Source organism: Lepidochelys olivacea (genome assembly GCF_965140295.1).
Source record: "Lepidochelys olivacea isolate rLepOli2 genome assembly, chromosome: 2".
Taxonomy (NCBI): Eukaryota; Metazoa; Chordata; order Testudines; family Cheloniidae; genus Lepidochelys; species Lepidochelys olivacea.
Window position 1 is genome coordinate 60,083,659 of NC_140412.1, and position 21,448 is coordinate 60,105,106.

Sequence of the window (21,448 nt, forward strand, 5' to 3'; positions counted from 1 at the left end):
ACAGTACTGCACTGTATCTTTTTTTTTTTGTCTCTGCTGCTGTCTGATTGTGTACTTGAGGGCCCAATGAGATGTGTGGTTGACTAGTCAGTTTGTAAATCTGGTGTTTGTACCTCTGAGGTTCTACTGCAGTAGGGATTTAACGAAACTGAACGAACAAAAAACCTCAAAGTTTTGGAAGGGATCTAAACCCTCATGCTTCAGGGTACACAACAACCTCTAACTAAAGGGGCTTAGGAAGAAACTTTCCCTGTGATTAGGTTATTCCATAGCTGCTTTTAGCAGCGTTTCTGGGGGCCACCATCAGATCCCGGACACTGGACTAGGTGAATCATGGTTTAGTCTGACATGGTATGCATGGGCAGTGGGTATCAAAGGCTGGGCAAGGCTGTGCCTTCTCTGACACCCAGGGGTGGCCCCGCCAATTGCTCCGCCCCCAGCCCCCTCCTGCTTCCCGCTCTGGCCCCCTCTTCCCAGTTCCCCTATGCAGTGGCCCCACCGCGGGCCGGGGCTGGCGCTGCGCGTGCCGCCTACCCAGCCAGCGCTCTGGAGCTGGGGCCGCGCCCCCCACCCTCCCGGCACGCCGGGGCTGGGGCCACTCCAGGGCCGGGGGACGCTAGCCTCGGGCAGTGGCCGGTGTCCACGGTGCGGGGCTCTGGGCTGCAGCAGCGGGGAGGGGGCGCTCAGCTGGAAGGGGCGGGGCGAGCCTCCCTCAGCAGCCAGGGGTGCACGGGCTGCCCAGGATGATCGGGCGATTTCTAGCAATACTTGAGAGACAAGAGGGCTGAGGCCATCGCTTTTATTGGACCAACTTCTGCCGGTGAGAGAGACGCGCTTCCCAGCCGCAGAAGCGCCTCTCTCTCTCTGCCACAGAAGTTGGCCCAGTCCCAGATGCCGCCCCGCGGGCGCTGGCCGGTCCTACCCCCGGCCACGGCGAAACGACCGAGCTCGCTCACTGGCTCCTTGAGCGACCGGTGCGGATCGGCGGGGCAGGGGGCATCCCTCTCTCCAGGGCGCACCGCGCTCCTGGGCGCTCGCCCAAGCCGCCCTCCCCAGAACCCTTCCCAGGGGCGGCCGCCGGCAGACCCGCGCCCCGCCCGCCCCGCCCAGGAGGCTGCCCCGGCGCGCCTGCGTGGGCTGCTCCGCTGCCGGGACGCGGCGGCCGGCGAGGCTTCCGCGGGAGTCCGGCTCAGCGTGTAGCTCCCGCCTCCAGGACCGCGCCGAGCCGGGCCCTCCCATGCCCCTTCCCCTGACGCAGCGCCTCGCCCTGCGGGGTGAGTAACAGGCTCTTTCCTCTTTATTGTCGGTACTGGGAGCCCTCCTGCGGTTCAGTGACTCTCCCCCGTGCCGCGCTTCCCCCGCCCGCTGTGTCTGAACGTGCTTGGGTCGGAGGCAGTGGAGAGGCGCGCAGAACAGTGCGCGGGGGTCGCGGAACGTACGACACATGCAGGTTGTAACTGGGAGCCACTCAGCGTAGAGGCGCGCGGGCTCTTCAGCGTGTTACGCACGTGCACGTTATTGCGCGGGAGTTGCTGCACTTGCTAGCTCCATGGAGAGAGAGTGGGAGTCATTGAAGGTGCTGTGTGTGCATGTGTGTGCATGCACGCGTGCGGCTTATGCTGTGAGAACAGGCTGGAGACAGGCTGGTTATTGTATGGGGGTCATTGCACGCGCTGAGTACATGGAACTTATTGCACGAGTTGTATGGTAGTGGCAGCTGCTGAGTTGAACTGATACCCTCCACCTCGACCCCTGCTTTCTCCCTTTCAGTGTATTTGTGTCTGTCTTCACCGGTTGCACAAAGCGGAGCTGGCCGGAAAGACAAAAGGAGAGCTGACACACAAAGGCCAGCAGTTACTCTCCCAGATGGCGACACACGCAGAGACATATTTCACTAGCGGTATACTGATTACCATGTGTGTGCACTACATATGAGTAGGTCTGCATGTATTCTGTATATGTACTGTATGTCTCTGCGTATGCATGTAATCTGTGCCTGCAGTTACAGCTCCATTAGCTCTTTGTGCCTGTGTATGTACCAAGTGGATCTATGTGTATTGTAAGGACCCTATTTGCTTTTCTCAAAAAGAAAAGGCGGACTTGTGGCACCTTAGAGACTAACAAATTTATTTGCTTTTCTGTGTGCTGCATGTGTGCATCAGATGGGTGCCTAGAGAGAGTCGCGTTTCTGAATCTCTTTGTTTCCTGTGTCCTCTTCTTTTCCTTGTTTTGAGAAATACCGCTCATGATTTCCAAGTCTCCGTAGATTAGGAAGCTAGCCAGGCGAACTCGGTGTGGGATGCAGACAGTCTGCAGTGTCCCTGATATTTGTAATTGAATATTTATTCCAGTGTGTTTATTTTTAGTACTGAAAATAAAGGAGTTGGTATGTTGACCTTTTGCTGATGCATTTGGCTGTAAATAATAGGATCTCTCTTTGAATGAGGCACATGGATTTTATATATATATATATATATATATATTACACATTCATCTTATACAAATATCTGTACTTTTGTTTTCACAGATAACATAAACTGAGTGTGTTCAAATGTCTTGCAGTTCTTCTATTTCAGTGGGAGCAATCCAGTAGGGGGTGGTTATGATTATGAAAATGGTTATAATTAGTTCCCTCAAAATAAAATGAATCTGAGTGAGTCGTAATTGAGAGGTTAACTATGAGACCACTACAAGAGAGAAGCTTTAAACTGGACAGAGTCAAGGGAATGGGGGTGGGGTGGGGGTGAGGGGGGTATACGATTGCTGAGAAAGGGTCTCAGATGTCCTGCTCTTATTGTTCAGGAGTGGAGAGGGAGTTTGGCAACAGAACCCTTCATGTCCTTTTCTAGTCTCGGGTCAGGGAGCTGCAGTTGGGAGCTAGTGCCGGGCAAAGCAGGACAAAAGCAGCACACTGACCTTCTGCTTGATCTCTCTGCGTTACAGATTGGCAGATTTAACTTCAGGAGGTTTTAAACAGGATTCTGTGCCGACAGCCTCCCCGCTGCAGCCTGCGGATAGGAAGAGGCAAAGATGCAGATGACCAAGGGCTCTCCCTTGCCCAGGCTGGGCTGTACCTTACACCCTGGCACTTTTTCATTGTTAAACGTGGCCAGTTAATCCATGTAGGAAATGTTCCAGCAGAAGGATAGAGGCACCGTCCAAGCTGTTCATAGCTCGGCTGCTAGGATAGCTCCCTGAAAAGCTCTAAGAAGGATGGAGCCACAAAGGACACCGCTAGACATGTGCTCTTATACATTGATATGTGCCACGGTTAGTTGTGTGTTGGAGTCGGAGAAGTAAATCCACAGAGAATATGTTACACTTCCTTGGGTTTGCATGATGAAACGGCAACGGAGGTTCTAACTGAACAATACGATGTGTCCAATGTTTTTTTTTTTTAACTTAACCCAAACTAGAGTTGCTGCCAGCATGGCGTCGAGGGCGATAAAGCAGCAGCACCCATTCTCCCCCAGAGAACAGCAACTGGAGGATCAAGCGGAGAGCTTCAGGTCCAAAAGTTTGCCGGCTCTGAACAGGTCTGCTCCTCGGATTACCGCAACACAAAGCACCCTCCTTGAGGCAGAACGGAGTTTCCTGCACAGTTTCCAAGAAAGGTCTGACCTGAGATGTGGCCTTGACACCGACAAATCAGCTCACAGTAACGGTGCTGGTGCTTCTGGGACTGTGTTTTCTTTCACAGCCTCCAGCTTTTCAGGGATCAGGAGTTTCACTGAGAGGACAGACTGTAATAACTTTGCTGGCACAAGCAAAGGTGTTTCCCCAGCTTCCACGTTGCTAGCTCTCCCAGGTAGAAAGTGTCTCAGCATGGTGCTGACAGATTCCCGTTTCTTCTTGGTGTGCATGTGCTTTCTGACCTTCATTCAGTCCTTAATGGTCTCTGGGTATCTGAGCAGTGTTATTACCACCATTGAAAGGAGGTACAGTTTGAAAAGCTCTGAGTCTGGGCTGCTGGTCAGCTGTTTTGATATTGGTAGTCTGGTGGTTGTGGTGTTCATCAGTTACTTTGGGGGGCGCGGACGGAGGCCGCTCTGGCTTGCCATAGGTGGGTTTTTCATTGCTCTTGGGGCTGCACTTTTTTCTTTACCTCATTTCATCTCTCCACCATATCAGATCCAAGAATTGAACTCTTCCCTCTCTAACGAGGGCTTGTGTGTGACTGGCAATAATACCGCCAAAGACCATTTGGAGTCACTGGCCTGTGTCAAGGACTCAGGTGGAAATGATCACTCCCTCTATGTAGCTTTATTCATTTGTGCACAAATTCTCATTGGCATGGGCTCCACACCCATCTATACCTTGGGACCAACCTACTTAGATGACAATGTCAAGAAAGAAAATGCATCACTGTACCTAGGTAAGGCATCTTAGTAAAAATAACTGTAAGCTTTTTAAAGGGACACCATTGGCTCAAAATCTAATCCTTTTCAAAAAATGAATTAAAGTTAGTTCCAGGTATTACACCTGCCCTGAGTTTCCCTGCTACTTTTTGTAGTGTAATGGTGACATTTTAAAATTTATTTTATTCTCTCCCCTGCTGTATTGACCAACTCTCTCTTATATATAATCAGTTAGTGTCACTTGTTTTTGAGAAACTGTGACACTGACTACACACACACGGTCTCAAATGTACAGTGGGTCTTTTTCTCTAATGTTTGTCAGTTATAGTAATTTTTGGGGTTATAAATAACAATTGTAGGTAACAGTTTTTCAGAACTAAGTGTTATTTTACAGTTTACAATGTTCCATAAGAGATCTTTGATAATAATGAAGCCTTGTATTTCAAAACTTCAGCTAACATACGTTTACCATAGAATCATAACATTTTGTGAATACTGTGGAAGAGTTGTCATATTTGAATAACATACTTTATTTTCCTAACATTTATTTATCCTTTTTTAGAAATGTGTTTTGGCACTCATCACTAAATCATCTGAAAACTTTACATAATTTAAAAAACATTAGTAAAATAATGGGAAATAATCAACCTCCATGGAAACGTCACAAAATTAAACAGTCCCTCCCCCACATCTCAACTGTTAAATTGATCCTTAAATCAATCAAAAACGTGACCAGAAATGCATGTCAGGCTGTCCCCTGAAGTTCTCCAACTTTAGATTTTGGCGGACAACTGGTAGGAGATATTAGGTCACCCCCAGAGAACAGCCGGCACCTGGCCCTTGGTAGTTTAATCCTGAGAGTAATTCCAATGATGGAAGACAGGTGATCTTTCAGATAATTGGGTCACAGACCAGTAGGCTTTTAGAGATCAAGGCTAGCACTCCAAATGTGCTTATGGGGGAAGCAGTCCACTGGTTTCCATGTTTACAGTAGTATTTTGTGTTATCCTATTTTAAGCTTGCTTACATTATACTGTACTATTTTAAAGGAATTTAGAGTCTCTGTGAGGGATTGAGAGGACTACTAAATGGTTTTGGATGCTCATCATTACTGTTTTTGTAGAAAGAAAAGGAGTACTTGTGGCACCTTAGAGACTAACCAATTTATTTGAGCATGAGCTTTCGTGAGCTACAGCTCACTTCATCGGATGTATACCGTGGAAACTGCAGCAGACTTTATATACACACAGAGAATATGAAACATTTCCACGGTATGCATCCGATGAAGTGAGCTGTAGCTCACGAAAGCTCATGCTCAAATAAATTGGTTAGTCTCTAAGGTGCCACAAGTACTCCTTTTCTTTTTGCGAATACAGACTAACACGGCTGTTACTCTGAAACCTGTTTTTGTAGAGTTAAATTATTTTGCCCTCAAGTTAACCTTAAAAGCAATAGTTCCATGGAAAATGGGCATTCATGAATGAAACATGCCTAATGAAGTGAGAAGGTTTGCATGTAATTACTGTATTAAGCAGAAATATTAGATCACATGGGGAAGGCCCCAGGTTCACTATTTTTGTTCCTTTTGACCTATTCATCAGCAATCTGATTGTGCCCTGAACCATTTTTAAGCTAGTTCTCTAAGCGGTGTCTTTACAAAGCCCAAGGCATTTTGGGCAGTGCTGGTTTTCAAAAAAGACCTAATATGTTTTATCATAGTGAAATATTGAGTAGGCAACAGAGTACCTTTCCTTTCCCTCCTCCCCCCTGGTTAAGTGGTGTTGATGTAGAAATGCAAAGTAGCATGGAGTGAGCTTTCTTGGTTTTTGGAAGGGAGGGAGCAATCAGGTCAGGATTAGTAACTATAGATTGTAGTAGCAGAGAAAGGGATTTGAAACTTTCACGAAAAAGAGAGAGATTTCTGTGGCAAGCAGAAGGACAGTCTCTGAGTCCTGGGTGAAGAGGGAAGCAAGATCAGGATTCTGAAATTGTGTGTTTGTAGTGAAAGTTTTTCTGCTTGCCCAAGTGCTCTGAGTGGAGGACATTGAAATAAAACAAATACTTTGATTTTCATTGTATTAAAAGACTGTCTTTTAGATTAGCAAAGCAAAAGGGAGTTGGAGATGTATGAAGAAATGGATGTGAGCCTGGAGTTATAGGACTGATTTTGCTCTCACTTACCCTGACTGCAACATTATTGGCTTCAGATTCTTTGCTACAGATGTACAACTCATAAAAAGATGTGTTTTATTTAGGTGCCTAACTTTAGGCACCCACATTTGAACCATTTAGCCTATGAATCCATCAATGTAGGGATTATGGGGAGAAAAATGTCAATGAATACAATACAAAGACCTCTAAAATAGATTTGTTGTATATAAAAAATATCACAGCTTTATAGTCCAGTATCTCAGGAGCTTACAGGGCTATAAGCAAGTGTTGTTTTCCATTGGAAATCTGGGTATTGCCTCTCTTCAACAGTGTAAAGCTCTGTGGGATTGAATAATATATTGGACTTTTAAAATTGCCACTTGTTCAGGACTGAATGTTGCACATTTGGGGCTTAGATCAGTGATATTATGTTGGTAAACTTGATATTATATTTCATCTTTTGTGAAAACAGAAAACATTTATCTGTTGATTTAAACAAATAAGGCTATTTGAGACTTGCTCAGAGGATTGAACTCTTAGAAGTCCTGATGATGAGATGGATTAGTGGGCAGAGGGCAGGCAAGGTAGCTGATGGTGAAGAATAAATGCATTTGTCACATGGCTCTGCAACTTAGTCACGTGGGCATTACCCCCACATCTGTGGTATGTAATATTCAATTTTCAATTCAATGAGACTTCGTCAGGACAAGCTAAACAAATGTTAGCAAAGTATAAATGTGTGTGGGTTGTGTGCAAACAGAAAGGAAGGGATGGGGTTATGGGTGCTGAGAGATGTTCTGAAGAGAAAAAACAATGAGCTGATGCTTAGTAAAGCATATCTCAGGAGCATGTATTTTGTTTTTTTTAAAAAAAAATCGTTCATATTTCAAAATATAAAGACATTGACATAGGTAATTGAACTTGTTCTGCTTCTGAGTATTTTGCTCTGAAAAATATTTCTTAATTGAGACTTTTTGTTTATAACCATACAACTTTAAAAAAGTTCTGCAAAACCTTAGAGCTTAAAACCTCTTACAACCCTTTAAGGCTTGCCCATTTTTACACTAATTGTAATTCTGTAAAGCCCCTGCAGATCATTAATCCTGATTCTACGAAAACTCACCGTATGGGGCTGTGGAAGCTATTTTATTTATTTTCTAAATTAATCCAGCTCACGGGTTGAGTGGCAATAGCATATCCTCTTCATGCAAGCTCAGGGTGGACAGCTGTTTTAACGTTCCTGGCTGGAAGTCCTGCTCTCAGAAAACACATTTGATGCTTATACATAGTCTCTTGGCTGCCTACACTTCAGCCCATCTGTCAGGATGGCACTGTGCCAATTTACAAGGTGGTATGTCATTTTTATTAAGACAAAGGTGCCAAGCAGTGATGTGCGAACTGCCCAAATATACACAGTGCTGTAAACTCTTCTTTTTTTCAAAAAAAAGTTTCTTTTCTGTAACAGCAATGCTGCACTGATTCCACATGCTCCTTAACACCTGTTGACACTTTTGTGCCAACATATGAATAGTGAGAAAGTATAAGATGTGAAATTTGGAGGCCCTCATGTCTTTGAAAAAATCACTATCATGGCAGGCACCTAAGAAATATAAGAAGAGTCAAAGCAGCAGAATCCAAAACAGAAGGGGGCAATCAGTAGGTTATTTTTATTCACTACTCCATTCTCTTCCTTGTAGGCTCTGTTATTATGAGACATATCTGCTTTCAGTGGTCTGATATATGCAAATTATCCACTAGTGGCCCATTTCTACTCACATTTATATCAATGGCAAAGTCCCATTGATCTCTATAAGAATTGGATTGGGCCTTAACTTTTTTTTTTGTACTCTTGGCACCATTCCTGCAAACTGACAAATTCTAAAACTGACTTACACGTTGAATAATTCTAACAATCCAGTGAAGGTGTTCTTGGATGCCTTAAAGAACCATGATTTATGCACTTGTGGCTCTTGATTATAATTTATCTCCTGAAAAGATGAGATATTGAGCATTTGATGGGAAGAGTGTTATTAGGCACTCATACCCATACCCCTCACGCTGTGTAAAGGCACTTAAGCTCACCTCTTCCCAAAATTCCCTCTTTGTTTCAGAGCACTTTATTATTTGTACTGGAAATATGTCATATTTTTTTGGTGGGGAGGAGTTTAAATAGCTCTCCTTCTACCTTCCTACCTATCTTAAATTCTCCATGTTTTGAACCCAGGAAGTTTAATTATATATAATATAATCCAAACATAGAGAAAGCTCTTTGGCTAGATTGTGAGTTCCCTGGGGCAGGGACAGTTCTCTTATTTCTTGTTTGTACAGAACCTAGCACAGTGGAGTCCTGACTGTTGATTGGGGCCCTAGGCACTACTGTATTAATAAATAATAATTCTGGAATGCAGTCTAATACTTACTGTTCTAACATTAAAAAACTTTTCTCTCTACATTATGGCACATCCGTTAGTGGGGATCCAGCATCCGTCGTCTTCTGTTAGCTTAATTTTCGTTTGACATTTGAAGTGGGATCACCAAACCAAAAGCAGGGATCCCCTGCTAATTTCAGAACTAGGGTTGCCAACTTTCTGACTGCAGAAAACCTAACATCCTTGCCACGCCCCTGCCCTGCCACTTCTCTGAGGCCCCACCCCCATTCACTCCCCTCCCCTCCCTCTTTTACTTGCTCTCCCCCACCCTCACCCATTTTTACTGGGTTGGGGCAGGGGGTTGGGGTTCGTGAGGGGATGAGGGCTCCGGCTGGGGGTGTGGGCTCTGAGATGGGGATGAGGATGAGGGGTTTGAGGTGTGGAGAGGGCTCAGGGCTGGGGCAGGGGGTTGGGATGTGGGGGGGTTGAGGGCTCTGGTTGGGAGTGCAGGCTCTGGTCTGGGGCCAGGGCTGAGGGGTTTGGGTTACCGGAGGGAGCTCTGGGCTCGGGCCGAGGGGTTCGGAATGCAGGAGGGCATGCAGGGTGCAGGCTCTGAGAAGGAGTTTGGGTGCCAGGAGGGAGCGCAGGGGTTGGGGTGCAGGATGTGAGCTCCGGGAGGGAGTTTGGGTGTGGGAGGGGGTAGGGGGTTGGGGTATGAGAGGGGGTTCGGAATACAGGCTCCGGGCACTGCTTACTTCAGGCTGCTACCGGAAGCGGCCAGCATGTCCCTGCGGCCCCAGGTGCAGGGGCCGCCGGGGGGCTCTGCACATTGCCCTTGCCCACAGGTGCTGCCCCTGTAGCTCCCATTGGTTGTACTTCCCAGCCAATGGGAGTTGTGGAGCTGGTGCTAGGGGTGGGGACAGCGCGCAGAGCCTCCCTGTGTAGAGGTGTGCGCGGAGCCAGGGCAGGCAGGGAGCCTGTCTTAGCCCTGCTGCACCGCCGACTGAACATTTAATGGCCTGTTCAGCGGTGCTGACCGGAGCTGCCAGGGTCCCTTTTCGACCGGGCATTCTGGTCGAAAACTGGATGCCTGGGAACCCTATTCACAACTGGTGGTAGGATCCAGATTGGATGGCTTATGAGCACTGATAACTGCAAATTAAAGGTTTCAAGGAGTAAGTCTTGTACGTAGCCAAGAATAATGCCACCAAGGACTTTAAAAAACAGTAGTGGGAAGGTAAAGCTAATACTTGCTATTTTATGGACATCCAATGTTATACCAATACAATAAAAACCATCAGGATCTTATTAAAGGGGAAAAGGCAAAATGCCACATTTATTGTGAATACAGAAAGAATCACAGTAAGCAGTTAGTTATAGTAAAACATTCCATTCAATTTCATATTTATTCACACACTCATTCATACACGCACACATACAGGTTCTATAAGGTTGTTATAAAAGTTACCAGCCTTAGAGTTGCTCATGCCAAGCCACCTGTCCAGGTGGCCTGGACATGAAGAGGGAGCAGGGCCTTGTCAGATGCTCATCTGATGCTCCTGGAAGTTGGTTTGCAGAATCAGACCCCAAAGTTCTCACTTTTTAGAGTCCATTTTTATAGGAGTTTCTTCCTATGCCAGTCTATGGGAATTGCTTCATCATACTGTTGCTGAATCAATCAGCAGATGGCACATTCCTGATGGCTCTGTGCTGCCAGATGTTATCTTGTTCTTTGGTTCTCCCATTCTTGAGGCTGTTGGGTGGATTCCAGTCTGCCCTCCGGGTGGGGTCCTCTGGTTATTTCCACTTGACGCCTTCTTCAGCCGATGGACACTGGATTCTTAGGCTGGCACCTCCCTGATCATTCAGTTATTATCCACAGCAAGCATCCATCCACATACATCCTCTATCTCTATTTTAATCACAATTGTTAACAAAGCGAGATGAATACAACAAAAGGGCAGGGAGTCTCTGGGTGCTGTTTCTGTTGTTACAGAGTATTGCTTTGAGTCTCTCTCTGTGTGAGTAGTAGTTACAAAGAATTGCTTTGAGAACAAGACTCTGTCTTAGAATGTACTAACACAATTAGCGGCTTGCAAGTTTCACACACAGAGGGAGAGAAACAGTACCAAAAACCAAGAGACCTCTTAATTAGCAATACCCTGGAATTTAAACTATGGAGAATCAAACTCATTTGTGATTTTAATACAGAACTTCTTTAATGTGATCCAACATAATCCACCTTTTGATGCTAAGATTTATAATCGTCAGTGTCACTTTCTATGTAGCCTATTCAAGAGAAGGTACTGTGAGGCAATTTGAGTTTGTGATTCCAATTCATCCCACATACATGATCCTAGTGATGTATCTTTACTACAAGGTTCTGGGGCAACAAGCAAGGTGAGGCACACCCACTTTTGAGGAGTCCATTCAGTACAACCTCTAGTGTCCAATAGCTTCCCTCCCTCCCCAGCCCACCGGCTCGAGGTCCAGGGTAGCCAGAAGGATCCCATGTGTAATATGGGGAGTGGGCTAACCTTCAATACCTTTGCCTCCAGGGACTGTTGGCGTGCAATTTTGACAACAATTTCTCCCATTAACAAATCTGGTTTTACAATACTGGAAACATATTGCATCCATTCATATTGATAAGTGTCAAAACAAAGAAAGAGATCATTGTTTAACAAATGCATCAAACCCTTAATATTTCCCAATACGACCCAGAACATTTTGTGTTCCAAAGTAGCTAGGGCAAGTATCTGCCTTTCAGTGCATCCCATAGCTATGGCTGTGTAGTTTTCTATTTCTAAATTTTTTCTTATGCGTAAGCCATGCGGTAGTATTAAGCCATTGCCAAAGATTCCATCGGTTACCCAGGTTACCCGGACCAATTTTAGGTTACTCAGACCAATTTGGACCAAGTCTGCATTGGCATGTACTTATTTTTTGTATCAGGCTGTCCTGTAGCTGTGACAGAGAGCTTAATTTATTTTTAATTACCTGCAGGTCTGCAGTATTTTTTTTTTTTTAAAACACACAACAGTGCTAGCGACGAGACAAAACATAGAACACAAAACACAATTTCTATTGTGACAGTAGATTCATGGTATTGGGTTGCTCTTCAGCTGACATCAGCTTTTCCTGATTTTCTGAAAGACAAAAGAACATGTTTCTATCCCTTTTTGGGGTGGCAGATTATTGCTTAAAATATTTCTTTTACAAATACCCTTACTGATTGCAGGCAAAACAGAGGAATTACCCCCATATTTTCCTGTTTTTGTTCTATAGGCAGGCCAGGTTTCAATGGCTTCTATCTTTTAAGGGTTATGGGGAAATTATCCCACTGTTTAGTCCTTAAATTCATGAGGTGGGGTACTTCAGTTTCCCTTCTTATACAGCAGACCAAGTTTATAATGTTTTTCCTGCTGTGTTAAGCTTTAAGTTTATTTACAGTAATAGCTGAGAAGCATCATTACAATATGACCTTAAAGGATTTTTCCAAAAATCATACACACTATACATTGTTACAGGGGTAGTTGTTATCATTAAATTTATTAAAATTATCTTTCAGAGTAACAGCTGTGTTAGTCTGTATTCGCAAAAAGAAAAGGAGTACTTGTGGCACCTTAGAGACTAACCAATTTATTTGAGCATGAGCTTTCGTGAGCTACACCGATGAAGTGAGCTGTAGCTCACGAAAGCTCATGCTCAAATAAATTGGTTAGTCTCTAAGGTGCCACAAGTACTCCTTTTCTTTTAAAATTATCTTGTTATCCCATGCCTTTTATTTAGACAATTTGTTTGCTGACCAGGTATGTCCTTTATCTGCAGCTTCTTTGTGCTGCTAGTTCTTTCCTTCCTTTATCATTTAGGTAATTTGCATTTTCACAGACGCTTCCTGCTTTTGGATTTAAACCCATCAGCAGCTCAGAGACTATATCTTAAAAGGGACACAATCAACTTCCACCAGAGTTTTGATTACTTTTTTAACTTCTGCTTCCAAAACACACAGCAATCTGAAAAAGAAAACTCAACCTATTGTGGCTCCCTTTGGAGCCCTAATAGCATTTTAATTAAGTAGCATGGTATGTTTGCATTTCTTTTGCCCCTTGTACAATATACCCTGCACGTGTTCTGGGGAAAATGCACATTCCTTCCATAGTTTAACTTCTATAACATTATCCATATCCATTTTTACATAAGGTGTAACTATTTCTTTTTTTTGCTTACAGAGTTTTCATGCACCTTTATCAAAGTGACAGTCTGATTACACAGAGCCATTTTAAGGCTCAGTGTTTCTAACATTGCTTCTTTTTGTTTTGTGCACCTCACCCCTGCTGTTGCTTCAGAGGGGCACTGTCTTTTTTAATTTCTTATTATTTATTTATTTTCCCCCTACAGCTCTCATCTGCTATTTTGTTACAAAAGCAAACAAACAAACAAAAACCAACCAACCAAACAAAGAGAATCCAGAATTTTTTTTCTATTCTCCTGATTTTGACTGCCCTGCTGCAGCAACAACTTAAAAACATTTTAAATTTTGTAAAGCATTAAGTTACCTTTTAAGTGTAAAATGCCAAATCCCAAAGCTAAACAACACTAATCACCTGTGTCTAGCGGAAAGGTCTGTCAGTTTTGCAACTTTGAATTAAAGAGTCAAATGGATTTTTAGTGGCATTATTTAAAATAAAAACAAAACCAATTGGTCCTTAGAACTTTACATATGTAAAAAATGCAGAACCAGTATACTGGTTAGATTTTTATCTAGAATGAGCTCGGGGGACTTGCTTTTATCTGGGCATTGTCATTATTCCTTCTCTTTTTAGATCTGATCAACTTCTCTTTCACCCTATTCCTGTTTAGATTAATATTTGAAAACTGGAGCTCCACAGGAGTCAGGTTGTGAGGTACATTAGTGTAGCTGAGATAGAGGAGATGGTGAAATTACTCACAAGGGAACTGGGGTGGTTGATAAACTGATACACTCTAGTGGAATAGTGTAAGCAAGGCCTCATTTGTATTTGAGGGAATGGTATATTGGAAACCCACTATATATATTATCAGACATTTGATGCAAGTTGTACTCTCTCTATGTATATTTAAAGAGGAATTGTTAAAATAGCTGCAAATTTATTTTCTGTAAATAAGTTTTATTAAATATAAGACAAATCAAAAGACTTGTATTTTAAAAAAATGCTTTTGTTCCATTGAGACTTCCGCTGCTGTGCACTGAACTATTGCAGCAGTACATGAAAACATGAACATGAAATTCATTAGTGACTGATGCTAAGCTAGTTTACTTCCAGTGTTCAGCCTGAGAACGATGGAAAAGGCAAACAAACAAAATGAAAGGTAAATTTGATTTTTAGGCCACACTGTGGCCGCTTTACATTGCTCTGGTTGCATAAAGGCATAGGAATCCAGGGAGATCGTCCCATTGACATATGGGGTGGGGGGCAGGGAAAACACATTTCCTCCCCCGTCAACCCCCACTGTGCACACATGTCAAGGGGACATATTTCCTCCCACCAATACAGGGCTGGAGGAGCCGTCTTGTATCAACCTCTTGTGTAGCCCCGGCACAGGGACCTGGTCAGAGCACAGAGCCCTCAGCTGTTCTGCATTAGTGGAGTAGCCTACTAGTGACCAGTAAGGTTGAGTTAACTCAGAGGAGCCCACCGGGTGCTCTAAATTGCATTGGAGGTCAGGGAGGCCCCTGGCAGGGCTCAGAATTTGGAAGGTACAAAGGTGAATCAAACCTGTCTCTGCCCCGCGCCCTGCACCCCCTGAGCTACAGATTTGGGGCCATAAAATCCTTTCTGTTTCCATAATTTAATTTACTAGAATCACAGGTAAGGAAAATATTTTTTTTAAATAGGATTTTTAAAATGATTGTGTCTTTCAGTTTATTAGTTCTAGCCAATGAAGTGCAAGTTTAATAGTGAATTTAAGCTGTTTGTGGTGAAAACAAGTTCAGTAGTAGTTTATAATCCTCCTGTTTCCAAACATTCTACTAGTTTAATGAAATATTAAGGACTAAAGATTCTGTGCACCTGATGAGCAGTTTATATAGACTTGATTTAATGCAGCTGTCTTGCAAAAGGATCAGTGAGAGTATCCGTTGGAAAATTTATTCTCTGGGGGGGAATATAGATAATGTGATTTTTTTTTTGAGTCTTCAATATGTTGTCTTAAAATAGGAACTTCAGAAAGTGAAATTCTAGAAGTCAGAAATGTTTTTATTTCAGTAATAATGTCAATAGTGATGAAGTAATTGAAGGCAATAAATGACTTTGAGGTTGGCTGAAGGCTGAAGTAAAGCTCTGGTATTTTATAATCACAAAAGTCATTTATTGCACCTAGAATCCAGTGCCATATGGCGGTGCCTCTTTTCTTCACCAGTCATGGGGGTTGGGTGGTCATGGAGGTGAGGGGAAGTGTATGATGCTCCCTCTTTAAGGTTGGTGAAACTTCTGTGCTCTGCAGGAGGCAGCGCAAGGCATGATATTTCCTTGAGGTTGTACTGACATGATAGAACTACACAATCTACAATGCATTACTGAGGCTTAATGCCACAATTCAGTCCTTGTTGAATAATTATTCAATAGCAGAGCTAAAAAAGGAGTAGCCTACAGCATATAACCATGTTCTAAAATTGGCTTCTAACTGGCACCTGCACTTACCTGGATCTCTGAAGGCTCCATATTGCTCTGGGATCCATCATCTGCTTCAATGACTGAATACTTTCATGGAGCGGTAATTATGTTATATTACAGAGGTGTTGCTGTTCTGCATGTGCTCTCTTGACTGCGGGAGTGTAGGGGGAGAATTTCTGTATTTCTGTTTTGGCATTAATACACACATGCCCTCTTGAATTCCAGACAACAACAACTAAGAATCCATCTTGGCTGCCCTTCTCCCCCCCCACTCCTCAGGTATAGTTTCCTGCCCTTTCTGCTGAAAGGCGGGCAACCGGGCAACTGTGTGACATGTGATCTGCCCAGTAACAGCAGGGTATATAAGGGTTAGCATGTCAGAGGGAAGCTGCTGCCCATCTGAGTGGCAGAGTGCTGGGCCACAGAAATGTGTTCTACTCAGGTGCGTAAGCCAGAGCACCACGTCTTAGGGTTGTGGGAGGGTTTAACACACTTGCATGCAGGGAGAGCTGCTAGCTGCCACCCTCTCATCTGGAATTTGTACCCACGATGCTGCAGGGAAGGAGAAAGAAGAATCACCAGCATCAAGCAGAGTTACCACCTACCTGTTGTCTGAGGTCCACTCCTCACCCTGCTGAGTCACCTGGTCAGTTCTGGACCTGATCTGCGTAGTGAGATCGAGGTTCCAGACACAAGCTGCAAGAAATGGTAGAGCCCTTTTAAGTCCTCCATATCCCTCACCTGGGACCCATCTTAGGAAGGGAGTAAACCCTTTTTGGTCACAGTATAGTTATAGTGTCACCTTTACCTATTTATCTTGCTTACCTGTATTGGGAGTCCTGTATAACATACCCCATTTACTTACCTTGTTTCTAATAAACATACCTGAGTTGGTTTTTATTTTGGGTGATCTTAAACCCCGATGATAGATGTGGGTAGGGAGATGAATCTTTCGACTGGTGTCTGGCTATCCTAGAACCAGTCAACAGGAGGAGGAAACAAGTAGCTGGGAATGGATGATAACATCCCTATGTTTCCTTCCATAGCTGCTCTAGTGACTGTTGGAGCACAGAAGGAAGGGAGGTATCTTTGAAGGAGCAATCTCTCTCATACCAAAATGCTCCTGCTCTGGAGGTGATGCCACAGGTACAGAAGAGTACAAAGTCCTGACATCCCTCTCGTCAGCTCCACACCTTTCCACTCCGCATTGCGAAGGGAGGAGGGAAAGTTGGCTTGATTGAGTTGTCAATCATGGCTCAGAATTAGAAGCTTTTGGGGGCCCATTGTGAAAGGTTTTGAGGGGAATGGCTTGAACCTTTTTGCCACTAGTATTTAGAGTCTCTCCAAACAGAAAGCGGATAGACAGTTCATCTTGAAATACTTGCTTGAAGACTAGATGGGACAACTGCCGGTCAAACAGACCAGATTAGCATTTGTGACAATTAAAAGGAGATCAGTCCTTCTAAGTGAAATGAGATCAAACTGATTGATTAGTCTCTGGGATTAACAGCCAGGAAAGCTAATGGAAAAGGGGGATGAGAGAGGCTGTTAAAGGCTAATGTGTCCATTTGTTCCTTCCCAACCCAAGATTAGGATGGTAGAGGATGGTCTCCAGAGACAAATGAAGGAGTACACAATATACTGTAGTTATGAGTCCCTCCAGATTTCCACTGACAGAATTCAAATCTGGGCCATTGTAATAAGTAGTAAGATTTTAAGTAGCAAATGGAGTATTTGATTTATTAATGTAAGGAAACAACAGAATTAGGTCATTAACCTCCCCTTTCCCCCCAAACAAAAACCTAGCATGGTTCGAATACAAAGCCGCACTTTGGAAAAAGCTCATTGTTATAGTTCTCTATTGTTGAAGATGTAGAGAAGCAGACAAACTGCAAGAATAACTGTAAAGACTAACAAAAGGACCCCATCATGGTACCATGCTTAAGGGTCACTAGATGTGAGAAATACCCTTTAGATTGTTCCTACTGTCCATGTTGTGTGGAGGTATTGGTGGAGAAAGCATGTCTGTAAACTGGAAGAGATAGACCATGTACAGATACTGCGTGGGTTGCTGAGTACTTGTGTTAGAAGTGTTGACATCACTGAGGTTTATGGTAGAAGGTAGACATTTTCCTATATTTGACAGAAGAAAATAAACAATGGAGTAATATATCAGGAATACTATGAACTTTCCCTTTCTCTTTTAATAAAGATATTCAGCCATTTCAGCCCAGTTGTGTTGTGCTGGTGGAACCTAGGCTTTGGGTCTAAGGGCTGCCCCAAGTTCTAGTTGCTAGAGTGACTCCTCTAGGCTAGAGTGGTTTCAGCCTCATCCCTGGCCTGTCCAGAAACTATCCATATGCTGAGGAAGTTGGTGGCATAGAACTAGCTATTATGTAAGTGAAATCTCTGAATGTTGTGGTAGGGCTATTCTTTGTTGCCTTTGTGCCCTCAGTGTGGCTGGTGAATAAAGAATGGAGCCAGTGTCCAGCATCTGTGCTGTATTGTGAGGTTTTTGTACGCAAAAGCACTGAAAAAATAATATGAAAGAGAAAATTCTTCTCTTGAATATGTGCCTCGCTGCATTTTCCTCAGAAACTAAAAATAAAAAAGTCCTGTTCACATTTTCTGATTTGTCTGTGAGTAACAGACAGTTTGATGGATTTAGGGGAACCATCAGCTGGTTGCTTTCTAATATGGGAGACCTGATTTGAAGAGTAAATGTGTGAGTGTGATTATATGGTTCAGTTTTTTGGTACAGACTTTTGGTTATGTACTGTATACTTGTGCTGATTTTTGTTATATATAGTGCCAAAATAGACATTAATCCTCTTATGTGGGATTGTGAAGCAAGTATTAAGAGAGCACAAGTCAGTGCCATCAGTTCAGAGCAGTTTTTTGGTAAACATACTTGGCATTTTCATCTTCCAGTTCTATAATACTTCTTAATATTTATTTTTAACTAATTCCTTTTTTTCCAGTTAGAGCTGCTAATGTTTCACAATAGTTGTTTTAGCTGCAATCAAGACCTCTAAGTATTCATATTTATAACGGATACAATTGCTTTAAAAATGCCATTGGGAATCTGAGTTGTATAATTCAGCATATTTCCTAATATATGAGAGTGCGAAAACAAATCATTTAAGATAATTTATTCTGTACAAAATGTTTAAACTCTCTTATGGGTTATCCTAAGGGTTTGAAACAGAATGTATTACCTGAAAACTATCTTCTTCTTAAGAAAATTTGAAGTTGGCACTAGTGCTTCATGGCATGGAGGAGTTAAATGTCTGTTTAGAAATAAAACAAGTTAAAATGTAAAAAAGAATTCTCAATATTTTTTTAGTATTGATGTGTTTGTGCTCATGAAGAGCGATAGATATGAAAACTTACTACTTCTGAGGACTAAACTGAATGCCGATTGTAAGCAAGAAAAGGTTACTACTCAGAAGGTTAATAAATCATGTATATTTGCAGGAATGTTGCCATTGATTCAATGAGCGCAGGAATAGACCTGTGCAACTTTTAATTTATTTTTGTAAATTATTGTGAAAATCAGGGTCCAGACACTTCAAGGAGAGATCAGGGAGTCTGAACCTCAAAGAATAATCAGTTGAATCAGCTGGTTGCATACAATGTTATTGTGTATAAATGTATGTCAAGTAAGGGCTTTTATGGAAGCGTGTAATATTCTGACCTGACCTTGATGGCCATTAGGCGGTGTGTGTAGAGTTATGGATGGATACATGTGTATATATGTAGGTAATTGAAACCAGAGTGCAACTACAGCATCACCTCACAATAGGGTGACCATATGTCCCGTTTTGGCCACGACAGTCCCTTTTTAGGCACTGTCCCAGCCATCCCAACTTTTTTGACAAAACCGTGCAAAACAGTTGGCAAGATCAAACTCGACAAATGCCCAGTTTTGCCAGAAAAGTGGGGTGTGACCCTTAGTGGGGTGTGGAAGAACATGCAGGTGGGTGGAGTGTCGAGTGGCAACACCAGTCTAGCACTGGAGGGAGGACTAGGAAGAGTGCCTTGGGGAGGCTCGGGCCGGTGGACGGGAGGTTGGGAGGGCTCAGGCCATTCGTGGGGTGGGGGTGTGTGGGTGGCAGAGGGGGCCTTGGCTGGCCCCAGGGAGGGGAACCTCAGGCTGGTCCTGCGTGTGGGTGGGCAGTGGGTAGGGCTCAGGCCAGCTCGTGGGGTGTCCCATTAAAGTTATTAGAAGAACATTGAAATTGAAGAGAAAACCCCAGAATTGAAAAACTAAGGAAGGAGAGAGTTTCCCCTGCTCTGTGTAACCATGAATTACCATTGTCTGGCCTGGTCTACACTAAAAAGTTAGGTTCATCCAACTATGTTGGTCAGGCATGTGAAAAATTCACTCTTGAGTGATGTAGGTAAGTCATCCTAACCCCCGGGGTAGACAGCTGTAGGTTGTTGAAGGTATTCCCCTGTTGACTCAGCTGCTGCCTCTTGGGGAGGTGGATTCCCTATGCTGATGGGAGAACTCCTCCCATCGGTGTAGGTAGTGTCTACACTGAGGCGCTACAGTGGAAAGAATAAACAAAAATCTGCAAACCATGATAAAAGGGAAGGGCTTTGAAGTTCAGGCTATCTAAGTGGGCTGCTGTCAGTGAAACACTGGATCCCGTCTGAGACCGAGGGCATGCTGGGAAACTGTTAAGAGGCCATAGACAACTTGTATTAGAAAAGGGAATATAGTTTATACAGAAGTGTAAAACCTGAGGTTGCGTCTTTATAGTTATTTGCTGTGTAACTTGTATGCATTTGTTTTTTCTTCCTATTTAATGTTTGTATTTGTGATTTTGCTACTAAGTACATTTTTTGTTTATTTGTACCCTAAGCAGGTCTGTGGTGTGCAATCTGGGTGGAGTCTACAGCCCCAAGAGAACTGATAACTCAGGGGCAGGTTTCACTCCTTTGGGAGTGTAACGATACTTCCTCTGACGGGACACAACTGAGAGTACCCATTCAGGACAAATTGCTTAGAGCAGGGCAGTTACAGCCCAAGGCTGCGGTTTCTCCACCTTTAAGTCACACCAACCCAGCCAGACAGAGAGGACTTTGGTTTTACCCCACTGGCTAACTATAAGTCATACAAGCAATTCCCTTAGACACTCCAGTTTCTGAGTATCACCACCAGTCCACCGTTATGGGGATGAATTGTTCGGAAAACCAATACCCCAGTAAAAGAAAAAAGGTTCTCTTGATTCCAAAGGACCAAGCCCCAGACCCAGGTCTATATACAAATCAGATCTCACCCACAAATCATGCTGTTTCAATCCTTTAGAATCTAAAATCTAAAGGTTTATTCATAAAAGGAAAAAGATATAGATGAGATCTAGAATTGGTTAAATGGAATCAATTATATACATTATGGCAAAGTTCTTGGTTCAGGCTTGTAGCAGTGATGGAATAAGCTACAGGGACAAATCAAGTCTCTGGAGTACATCCGCAGTTGGGATGGGTCATTCAGTCCTTTGTTCAGAGCTTCAGTTTGTAGCAAAGTCCCTCCAGAGGTTAGAAGCAGGATTGAAGACAAGATAGAGGAGATGCAGCAGCCTTTTATATTCTCTGCCCAATGGAAGATCACAGCAGAAAGATGGAGTTTGGAGTCACATGGGCAAGTCACATGTCCATGTATGACTCAGTTCTTTACAGGCCCATGCCATTGTTCACATGCTAGTTTGAATGTTCCCAGGAAAGCTCAGATGTGGATTGATGTCTCCCAAAGTCCATTGTCAGTTAAGTGTTTCTTGATTGGACACTTACTGAGAATAGTCCTTTCTCAAGAAGCTGACCAAATTCTTCACTGAGGCTACTTAGAATCAAAACACATTGCGATACAAGTACAAAGCCAATATTCATAACTTCGACTATAAAAATG

At 43.5% G+C, this 21,448-nt stretch overlaps 1 protein-coding gene across 3 annotated transcripts in view; it reads left to right on the forward strand.

Moving 5' to 3' along the window:
• Window positions 1-1,149: 1,149 nt before the first annotated feature.
• SLCO5A1 (solute carrier organic anion transporter family member 5A1) overlaps window positions 1,150-21,448 on the forward strand; it is a 114,186-nt gene continuing 93,887 nt past the window's right edge. For 2 of the 3 annotated variants that reach the window (XM_084620820.1, XM_084620822.1), the window contains exons 1-2: window positions 1,150-1,274; window positions 2,944-4,375. In XM_084620820.1, the coding sequence (XP_084476946.1) occupies window positions 3,376-4,375 (1,000 nt within the window). In that variant the 5' untranslated portion in view covers window positions 1,150-1,274; window positions 2,944-3,375. Of the gene's footprint in view, window positions 1,275-1,696; window positions 1,936-2,943; window positions 4,376-21,448 lie in introns of those variants that run through there. The other variant, XM_084620821.1, reaches the window with a different exon arrangement.